Source organism: Podarcis erhardii (genome assembly GCF_964252035.2).
Source record: "Podarcis erhardii genome assembly, chromosome: 2".
Lineage (NCBI taxonomy): Eukaryota > Metazoa > Chordata > Lepidosauria > Squamata > Lacertidae > Podarcis > Podarcis erhardii.
This window is the reverse complement of record NC_138498.1, coordinates 90,709,567-90,720,637: the sequence shown is the minus strand read 5'-3', so window position 1 is coordinate 90,720,637 and position 11,071 is coordinate 90,709,567. Positions and strand designations below refer to the sequence as shown.

General features: G+C 42.1%; 1 protein-coding gene across 3 annotated transcripts in view; it reads right to left on the bottom strand.

Moving 5' to 3' along the window:
- SRGAP3 (SLIT-ROBO Rho GTPase activating protein 3) overlaps positions 1-11,071 on the bottom strand; it is a 186,715-nt gene that overhangs the window by 46,290 nt on the left and 129,354 nt on the right. For all 3 annotated transcript variants that reach the window (XR_014154050.1, XM_081852399.1, XM_081852400.1), the window contains exons 7-9: positions 4,989-5,210; positions 4,132-4,233; positions 2,924-3,121 (exon numbers count right to left, since the gene is read on the bottom strand). Coding sequence is in view for 2 of the 3 variants with exons in the window: in XM_081852399.1 (XP_081708525.1) it covers positions 2,924-3,121; positions 4,132-4,233; positions 4,989-5,210 (522 nt within the window). In the remaining variant the exon portion in view is untranslated. The remainder of the gene's footprint in view (positions 1-2,923; positions 3,122-4,131; positions 4,234-4,988; positions 5,211-11,071) is intronic.

The window sequence follows — 11,071 nt, the reverse complement described above, 5'->3', positions numbered from 1 at the left end:
TCATAGCTGGAGGAGAGGACAGAGGGTGCAGAAAGAACTGTGGTTGGAAAGGGCTCCTTTTGCCATCCTTTGGACCCCCTGGGAAACCAAGCAAACCTGCTGTACCTGGAACTGGGTGCGGAGAATACAGCTGACTGGGACACAGTTGTGGGCAGCCTGATAAAATACCACCAACCTTGGCACTACCCATAAAAGCAAGCCCTGCCACGGAACGGTAAAGTCTTAAACAATCACACCTTAGTTTAAAAACAAGCTGTACTTGGAACTGGACCAGTAAGTTGGATTCAAGGGTTAGAGGCCAACTTGTGCAGCCCCTGCTTAGCTTCTCCTCCTCCTTCCCCTGCTGCCCCCTATACCCCCAAAGCATATCCAAAGGATCAGGCCCTCTAAAGAGTGAGAGATGGAAAACTGATCTTGTGCCAGTGGAATTCCTGCTGGAGCAAGAGTTCTCTGTCTGACTTCAAACAAAGCCCCCAAGCCTTTGTATTGTAATAATGTAAGGCACGGCCTCCACTGTTTGGAGAGCTGATGAGACTACAGGGAGAAAGAGGGGGGAAGAAAGAACAGTTGCACAACTAGCCTTCCATTTGTGTAACCGTTGGATACTACCCATTGTTAAATGGGATGTAATTAGGGAAAAAAGAGATATTTATATCACATAGCACAATTTCCCAGACATTTCTTGTGTCAGTTTAATCATAAACAAAATGAACTGATATGTGCTTCCGATACAGTTCTGCTTTGGTTTAACAGGACTTGCACAGAATAAGTTCTGTGCAAGTTTTACAGAAGACTGTAAAAAGTTTGTGAGGGGATTTTAATGACTTTCAGGGTACCATGGATCTCTAGTTATAGGCTGGAGAAACTGGGCAGGACAGGGCCAGAAGAGTTTACATTGTTCTCCCATATGAACTACAGTGGTGCCTCGCAAGACGAAATTAATCCGTTCCGTGAGGCTCTTCGTATAACGGTTTTTTCATCTTGCGAAGCAAGCCCATTGACAGCTTAGCGAATTAGCGCTATTAGCGGTTTAGCGGCTTTTAGCAGATCAGCTGATAAGCGGCTTAGGGCTTAGGAAAAGGGGGGGAGGGAAAAAACCCCGCAGGAACTCGCAAGACATTTTCGTCTTGCGAAGCAAGCCCATAGGGAAATTCGTTTTGCGAAGCGCCTCCAAAATGGAAAACCCTTTCGTCTAGCGGGTTTTCCGTCTTGCGAGGCGTTCGTCTTGCGGGGCACCACTGTATAGCAAATAGTCACTGTAGAAACGGAGGAAGGGTTTGACTTTATTTTTGTAGGACAAACATTTTCCCTATCTATCTATCTATCTATCTATCTATCTATCTATCTATCTTCCCTGATGTGAATTAAGGGATGATTAAACATTTTTCTTGATGCTCAGACTCCTAATCTTCAAAGCTCACAGCTAAGTTTTGAAAGCATGCAGTTTAAAAATTATTTTCAGTTGCTTTATTTTCTTAATCTTCTTCGCAGCCATGGGGTCTAGACACATACCTAAAATTTGAAAATAAGTAAGAACTGACATTTTATTTTATCTTTAAAAAAACCAAAATTCTGACAGCCCCACTGTAAAAAGGCTTCCAAGATGAGGTGAAAGGCTGATGAAATGGTACAGGTAGAGGGGATAATGAGGGGACTCTGTGCTTGAATGGCAAACTAGGGAGTAATTGGTCTTTAAAACATCTCGTCTTAAAACACTTTTTAAAAAATAGTCCTAAAGGGAGAGTGGTTCAGGGAATCCTGGTTCTGTTGTTTCTCCCAGTGAGGTCAGAGATACCTTTCTATAGGTGAGCCATACATTAGTGCAACCACTCTACATGGCTCCATATGGTGGGCTTCTTATTCCTTTCTGAACATCAGCTCCACGCACAGCACATCTAAATGGCCTACTTAAACTTTTCCAAGTTTTCAAACAAGTTTTCAACATAACACCAAGAGCTACTGTGAATGTATAAGAACAGACAAACTGGTTTACTGCATTCTTGATCTTCCGTCTACAAATAAAGACCAGGACAGGTTATAGGTGAAAGTTGAACTCTGATTTACCAAAGTTGGAAAAGAGCGAGAGGCTGGCTTGTCTGGTATTGTCACCTCGGTCCTTGAATACTCCCCTCCTCCATCCACTTCTACAGGGCAGGAGTTCCTTATAGAAGCGCTGCTTGTGTCGTCATGTGAAAGTCACTCCTCCTCCAGATGAGACACAAACTTTGGTGATTCTGGCAATTTCTGTTTCTCTCAGTTTCTCATCCCCCGTCCCCAATTTTAAGATCAGTTAGTTCTCCACATCTCTACACCAGTTTGTGGTTTTTTAAAAAAAGTCCTCATGAAAATCCATCAGCATTTTAATACATTTCCCCCTATTATATGAATTTTTTGTATGTAATGTTGCCCAATATACACAATTTCCCCTATTAAAATCCATTTTAATGTTATTTTTGTCAGAATATAGATTTTTACATAAACTTCACCCAAGTCTATGCATTTTTGTACACATTACTTGGCTGGAAAAATGCAATGCAAAATCTGGAGCAGTGAAATTTTGGAGGAGGGCTATGTTTTGGTCAACATATTATTTCAGAAAGTTCATCTTTGAATGAGAACTGAATTGATGTCTCCCTCATCCCAAGACTCCCTACTGCCTTTCTAAGAGCTAGTAATGTGAATGCGTATGTGGGAAATTGAGAGGTGTATCTATTGGAGTGCCAGCACACTCTATTGTCACAAAAAGTGTGACGTCCCTACAGTTAAAATGGGAAGGGGAGGGGAAGCTACTGCTCTGTAAGAGCCAGCCTTTTATTAGCAGTATATAGTTTATACCCGCCTTTTTCCCTGACAGGGGATAAGCCTTCTTATCTACTGCTTTTTTACCACACTGTGCTCAATATAGACATAAGATTATCCTCACAGTAAAATAGAACATTTCAGTTTCTTGTTGGTTGGCTCTCCTCTTGGCAATGTTTATTTTACTCATGTAAGTCTCTGAAGCAGCTGATTTGACCGACTCAGTGGAGCGACTATGCTGGAAGGCATCTGAGACATCAAAATCTTCCACTGTCAGCATGTCTTGCAATGTCTGCATAGTAGCATCCAATGTTTTTCGCACCTGCAGAAATTAAAGGCACAGTCGATTACGAGACAAAGTGAATTGCTGTGACACAGTTAGGTCACCGTCAGTACATGATCTTCGATACACCAAGCTAGTCTTATTTTTTTGAACTTGAAAGATTTCCTAGGGAGGAAAAGATAATATAGGGCCCCAGGATTAGATGCTTTTGTGTATGGATGAGCAATTTGTTCTGTACCTGAAACCACATTAGAAATGAATTTTTAAAGAGATTTCTAGATGCCAGTGACAATGACAATAGCACCCAACCAGGAATCACTACAGGACACAGCTCTATGAAGTTGTTACAGGAGTTTATAGCTACAGTGCTGTAAAGATAACATAACAGCTCCGCATCCCAAGCATATCATCCTAGTCTGTATAAACTAGCAGGAACTGATTTGGTGGTGTCCACCATCACCCAACCCACTGTGCGCCTTCCACCTTCAGGTGGCAGCTATAAAGAGCCTCTTTGTGACGTGCCCCATCTATAGTAGAGATTTGGTGCTTTCAAACAATGTAGCAAAACAAGTATTACAAAGCAAGCCATTGTGCCTCTTTCCTATCTGGAGTCAAAGACCTGGCATGGTTTTATTGTGCTCTTCTGGTTAAATATATCATTCATATAACAGGATGCAGGATGGCCACATGGATGATCAGACAATATTTATAATATATTCAAAGACATTTTAGTATATTTATGTTGTTGGAGTGCTTCATGCAGGGGCAAGACCCTGAGGCAACAAAACCCACTACCCCCTTTTACTATTTCAGGCCCCCCACCCCCCACTTATGCGCGATCGGATTTGTGTGTGGAGCCCAGAACAAACGTGGTCTGCATCCTCCAAGGGATCACAAGCCCTTGGATTGAAAAAAAGTATGCTTGTCCAATACAGTTTAATTCTTTAGCCATCTCTGTTAGTTTAAAAGTCACCTTGCATAGAATTATTCGCATAAATGAATCAATAAAGCTTATTTACTTAAGGATTAAAGACAATTACAGCTCTCACCTCTTCGTTTTCTATTTTGAGTGTGGCAAGTCTAGACTGCAGCTGGTGATATCGCATGAGCAACTCTGTCTGAACTGGCTGCTGGGCGCTCACTTGACATACCTGAAGGGACAACAGATAAGACTATGCAAATTCAAGAAGGATCAGAATATTGACAGGTATCAAAGAGATAACACAACGAAGAATGCACATCCTCATGATAAAAATGTTCAAAAACTTTGGACTGATGGATATTAAAAACAAAAGATGGAGTACAGTGGTACCTTGGGTTACAAACGCTTCAGGTTACAAACACTTCGGGTTACAAACTCCGCTAACCTGGAAGTAGTACCTCGGGTTGCGAACTTTGCCCCAGGATGAGAACTGACATCGCATGCTGGCAGCATGGTGGCAGCGGGAGGCCCCATTAGGGAAAGCGCTCCTCAGGTTAAGAACAGTTTTGGGTTAAGAACGGACCTCCAGAACAAGTTAAGTTCGTAACCCAAGGTACCACTGCATTTAATTTTTAACTTAGTAATATAATCCTTCTATTGGGCTTGAAATATAACCTCACTCAGACACAGAATACTGATCATAGTTGTTATTTATGGCAATGCAGCAAATCTGCTCTATTGTTACAAAATCTATTTGTTTATAATGTTGGATTATAAAATAAATTTCTCAAACCAAGGATCTGACTTAATTGCTGCTTAAAAGGCCTAAATATCAATAACTCCTTAATGCATTATGTATGTAGTACCTACGGCAACTCCCACTATCAGTACCGGAGTGAGCAAAGTGTTGCGTCTGAAGGGAAGCTGGAAACATACTGCAATATGTTGCACTGAAAGCATTTTCTACAATGGTGATAGCATTACCTCATCCCCCATATGAGGCTGGTATTCAAACTTTAGTGGAGGACAGAAGACTTGGTTGCACATATCCATGACTGTATGCTTGTCACTCCGTGCATCCAGGTTGTCTACAGCATTCTCAATGATGTCCAGGCCCTCATGACGTGAGGTTTCTAGATTGTATTCAGCAGAAAGATATGTTCTGAACGTCCGTGCCAGGCTGGCATGGAATCCCAAGTCACAGCACTAAGGAAAAGGGAGAAACAGTCATTTGCTTCAACCGCAGAAGCTAGTAATTTCTCCTATATTCTGGCATAATGGCCTTTTACCTGTAGAAAACCCAAATACAATATCTATTTCTTCTTCTTTATATTATTTCTAGAGCACCTATATAAAATGCGGTGTTGTCCAGAAAACAAAGAGAAAGACACAAGCCCTGCCTTCAGGCTTACACTCTAAGTAATACAAGACATGGCAAAAGGGCAGGTAAGCTGTGGGGAATGGTAAAAATATGGAATCAAGGACACAATACAAACACTTATATGGGTAAATAATAAAAATGAGAGAGAGTTACTTAAGTGTCAATCCTACGAATATCACAACAGAGGTTTTGTGTAGAAGCGACCTCCCAAAACTTTACCCTTTATCACTCATTGCTTGATCTAGGTTTTCCCTTCTCACATGCACTGATATATTTGATTAGCCACATTTTAAATCAAAGAAATGACATCAGTTGATCATATACACATTATGCAGAATTTTGTTGAATTCCCATGAAAGTTTGCATAGAACTGTATCCTTAATCAGTAAATGGACTTCAAAAACAATCCAGGATTCAAAACAAATCCCTATTATCATAAAAGCTTACTATAGTACAGAAGATGCCCCTGTTGCCACATCTCTTGTGGCTGAGCAGCTTCTCATGCTTAATAAAATATCCCTGCATTATTCACCTTGGAGGGATATCTGAATTTTAATGTCTAACACAGAAACCTAATTTCTCCCTTCCATCCCAAATGCATAAACACTGGCAGTGCCTAACTTTAACATAAAAGTGCAATCATTAAGTAATTTGGTTACCTGCTACATCTTGGCTTACCCTCAAGCAGGTAAAGCAAATCCTTCCATAAGATGGATATGGAAATCTAGAGGTACTTCATTATTCATCATAGAGTGGCAAGGCTGTCAATGGCTACAGGCCATTATGGCTAAATGTTACCTCCAGGTTTGGACAGAGTATGTTCCCAAACTACCATTTTCTGACAAAAGCAAGGGTGCCACCTCCTTTCTGTTTGCTATGTATTTACGGGAGTGCTGTGTGGGTAGAATGACTGATGGACACTCACTGGTGAAATGGAGAGGGTGTGTGCAACTTTTAAACTATTTACCAATCTATCCATTAAATAGTGCTGTACTTTATACCCAGGCCAGTAGAACTGGGTCTGACTCACTGCACTCAGCAGTCACCTACCCAAGACTCAGTAATGCACACCAAGTCTGCTCTCTTATCCAAGATGAAATCGTGGATAAGCAAGGACTTACAGTGAACTGACCTGGCATTGCAAAGCAACACCACCAGTCACAGAACACCTAATCTAGTTAATGTTGGGAGAGCTCTGTGCCCTAAATTGAAAATGGGCACTCTACCTTCCATAGGACAATGTGGGACTAGGACTCAGAATGAAGAGGAAGGTCAGTTTGCCTATAAGAGCAGCAGCGGTGGCCAGAAGAGCAGGAAAAATATCGAGGAAGAAATGGTAGCAAAGTTGCAGCTGGAGATAACTGCTTTTTTAACTCCATTGGAGCAGGCGAGAGCTGGAAGAAACTTCCAGCTGTTATGGCTGCCTGCACTGCCTGCAGAAAGAGAATCTGTTCCCTGTACTGAGGTGCACTTGGTGCCATACATTCCCTGAGTATGGGGATGTATGAATTTGCTCCAAGCTTGCCTACCATTTACCATTCAGCTGAAGGCAGCAGACAAGTCATCTTGTTGCAATAATCCTTCTACTCAGTACAATATTGACCAGTTTTAGCATTAATGCTTGAATCAGGAAAGGCAGAGCAATATAATTCAATGACCTTACATTGCATAATAAAAATGAGATGGTTGATGGAAACAAGAGAAAAGCAACACTTTTGTTTTCCAAATATATGGCAGAAAGCTGCCAAGAGTACATTTCCTGAGCTCTTGACTGTCCTCTGATCTCTTGTTATTTTCAATGCATGTTCACAAAAGGATTTTACAACAGGATATTTTCTGCATTCCTAACTCAAAGTGAATATCAAAGCTCAGTTACTGCCATAAGCAACTCTAGCCAGAGACGACATCTCATCTCTACTTATGTGAAGAGACACCCCTCAATTCAAATTTAAATCATACCAAAGAGACGGATTTCTCTAACTGTGTGCAAAAAGAAGCAGCTCATGCATGTGTGCACGCGCTCACACAGACACATGCAATTCCCACTCTCAGGGATGTGGTGTGAACTTCTAGAAGATTTCAAAAGACAGCAGAAGTCAAGTTTTCAACAACTAATTTATGACACAAGCAAAAATCTAGTTGGTGTCCTTTGGCCTAACTATGAATTAGCCTCCATGAAGCCAGATTATCACCACTGCCTTGGAGGGGGTTCTACTAGATGACCCTTGGCAACCCTTCCAACTTTACAATGTTATAATCCTGTGATCCACTCCAGGTTACCAAACATTGGGCTCCTTTTTGAAAATGAACCAAAGCACAGAGGTAGTAATTTTAGATATAAACTCATGCAATTCTACTAAATTTGAGATTTTTAATTCAGCCACTGCCTGCTCCCAAAGAGCAACATTGTGTTCCACTGCTCCCAAAATATGCTCAGGCCAGAACAGTGGCAAACTTTCAGGGGAAAGGAGTTCCATGGCATATGACAGAGCCCCACAGTCCTAACATAGCCTTTCTATACTAATTTAATGCACTGGAGCAAAGTTATGGGTTGCAACAATTAACAAGGAAGGCGAAGGAAACATTTGAAAGGTCCAAGTCCTTTAGGAATTTTACAGGACTTCGTATTTTCTTATATAGCTATTGCAGAGTCTGGCATACTAGTGGAATTTACTCTCTGAGCGCCTCAGGAAATAAGATGCAACCAGAGTACAGCACTAAGTGCATCCTCCAAACAAACAAAAGGTTTACATATGCTCGTAGAGTATATTCAAAAAGTATTGGTCAAAAATTATATCCAAATGTTTCTACAAAAGATATTCAAATTACCATTGCTTTAGCCAAGCTGAGCAGCAATCTGACTGGAAATTTGTTGACTGCTATGTCTGAAATCTGGTACCTGAGGCTAAAAGGCTCAAACTATGATCTGTGTCTGAATCTGCAGCAGCAATAACAAAAGCAACTCAGGAAGGTGGCACAATAGTTCCAGGAGAAGCTGTGTTGAAGCTCTCACAGTGCCACACTTCAGAAGCAAATGAACAGGTTGTGTAGGCAAGCTCTCCTTCCGCCTTTCTCAGTCCTTAAGACTCCTAACAAATGCCAGCATATTGTCCAAGGTTTCATCAAGAAGTTCTAGACAGCACCCCTCAATTCTTGGGTTGGAGGAGTCCCTTCCTGCTCCAATCTAACAGGTGACCAGCTCTGTTCAAGCCTCCCTATAACAACACGAAACAAGTAATGGGTCTCCTAGAGCTCATTGATATACAAGTGCCCACAGTTCCCTGGGTAAAAAGAGTTACTCTGGAGTTCAAAATTGGCATAGGAAACATCAGGACTACTTCAGTCCAAGTATCAGAAAGACTGAAGTCTTAGAAAATCCACATTACCGCCTTGGTCATAAGCATTTAACAGGCTCCATCATTTCATGGTGGGTCTCCTGAGTGTGAGTTTAGCATAATCCAGTTCAGGTACAGGAAACAAGGGTACAGGGAACTAGCACCCTAGTGTGGTTCTTCATGTCAGGCAACTTAGCAGAATCTACAAGAATGATCTATGATTGTTTAAAAGCATAGGAAGTGGCTACGGACCAGATCAGTTATCACTCTAGTATGGAAAATGAGCTCTCACTGTGACAGCCAAACTAGACATCACCACCACCACCATCATTTTATTTGTATGTCAGCTTTCTGTAGTTAAAACCATGCTCAAGGTGACTTACAATATGATTTACATAATAACAAACATAACAAAAGTAGTCATAAATAAAACGCATCAAAAAGTACATAACCAAACAACCATTTCCACATAAATCATAAAAAAGCTAAAATGAAGACATAAAACCCTAAACAATACCCCAACCTGACAGCCTGTTCAGCAGCCTCAATTTTTATAGCTGGAGTCAGTCAGCGACCCACCTCCCCAAGCCAGGTGGGAAAAGGCCTGCAAGACAGGGAGCAGGTTTTCCAGGACTCACAGCCAAGATGATACCTAGTCATATGATCACTGTTGAGAACCAATCAGAAGGAAAGAATGTGAGGCATTGCATATATCTTCCCTGCTATAGTGGGCCACAAAAGTCTCACAAAGAGAAGAGGTCCTGGAAACAGCGGCCATCACCCTAGTCTCTCACTCTAGACTTGCTGTTGATGGGCACAAATCAAGGTGGATGCTACTTCCTCAGGCTGTCCACAGCTGAGTTTCCCAGGGGCTCCCTTCCAGTCAAAGCTCTTTCTTCACCCTCTGTCCTCTCCTCCAGCTTTTCCAGACATGACATGGGAGATCTAGGGTCAGGCTCTCCTACATTTCATATACAGTGTTAATTGCAGCCACAGGGGGAAGGCGGAGTCAGATGAAGATACTGGATGTGGATGCTTATCAGCGCTCCTATGCCTGATTCTCAATTAACACACACATCGCACATAGCAATTTAGGGACAGTAGCTTAATTAGGAAAATGCACAGAGAAAGGGTCCAGTCTGTCTCTTGCATTCACACAGCTTCTATTAATACTGGGTGATTATATCTGCGTCTCTGTATCTGGCATACTGTGAGCTCCTGCAACTCAGAATGCCACACTTTACTGTCACATCCTGTTGCCAGCTCTTCCCCAAGCCTGCTGCTCAAGGCTCACGTCCTGTTTCAACTGCAAATAGTCTGTGTACCAGGGCCCTGATGGAGGAAAAGCTGCTCAGTGTTGAAGGTCAGACATGGGAGGCCCTCAACTGCAAATGGACAGCCTCAGCATGACAGCAGCCTGCCTCACAGAAAGGGAGCTGGGGAGGGAGAGCAGGAGAGTTGTAACAACACTTGGTGAGATCAGTGCAACGACTCTTTTAAAACCTTCTCATAAAAATAAAAAGTTTGCACTGAAGGGAGAATTCAGTAAGTTTGCACTTAAATGCAAACTGAACCAAATCTCTCCCCCACCCAATTCCTATGTGTGACCAGCACGAGTATAATTCTTTCTAACTCCAGGAGGTGACAAAATAAGTTGTACTAAGGCAGGAGAAGGTGTGTCTCTTGTGCTTCTTTTAGCTAATCTGGGCAAAAGGACTCCTACTGGAATCCCCCCCCCCCGACTTTCTGTAGTTCCATTTCGCGGCTGTGGGGTGAGTGAGGCCAAGGCATGCTTCCTAATACAGCTGCCAGTTTGCACCCCACTATGAGGAGGAAACAACCTCTTTCAAAGCCCCAAACTCACTTTACTGAAAATGTGAAGTAGCCATTGAGGGCTGTAAAGAGATTTAATCTGGCAAAGCTTTTAGTATTCCTTCCTAACTCTCTATACAGAAACAGAATGAAATTAGAAAACAAGCAATATGCACAGGGGCCTAAATAAATCTCTCAGGTAGCCTGGGAACACTTGTAGAAGAATAACTAAAACCGGGACTCTGAGCTTGCAGCACAGCAGCTTATCTCCAGGATAATGATTGTGTTTAAATGTTCTCACTGTAGTCAATATCAGAAACTCTGATGACTTCCACTGAACCATAGTATATTCTCAGTTCACACTGGGGGTTAGGATGAACTTGAACCAGTCTGAATCTTCTCCCAAGACTTTCGGGGAAATGTCACACTCCCTTGCATTTCACCTGCATTGCACAGAAGAATTCTGAAATGCTGCTCCTTATTTTCCTTGCTGGAAACATGCTGAAACCAGCATGTGCAGTGTAGTTCAAATAACCCAG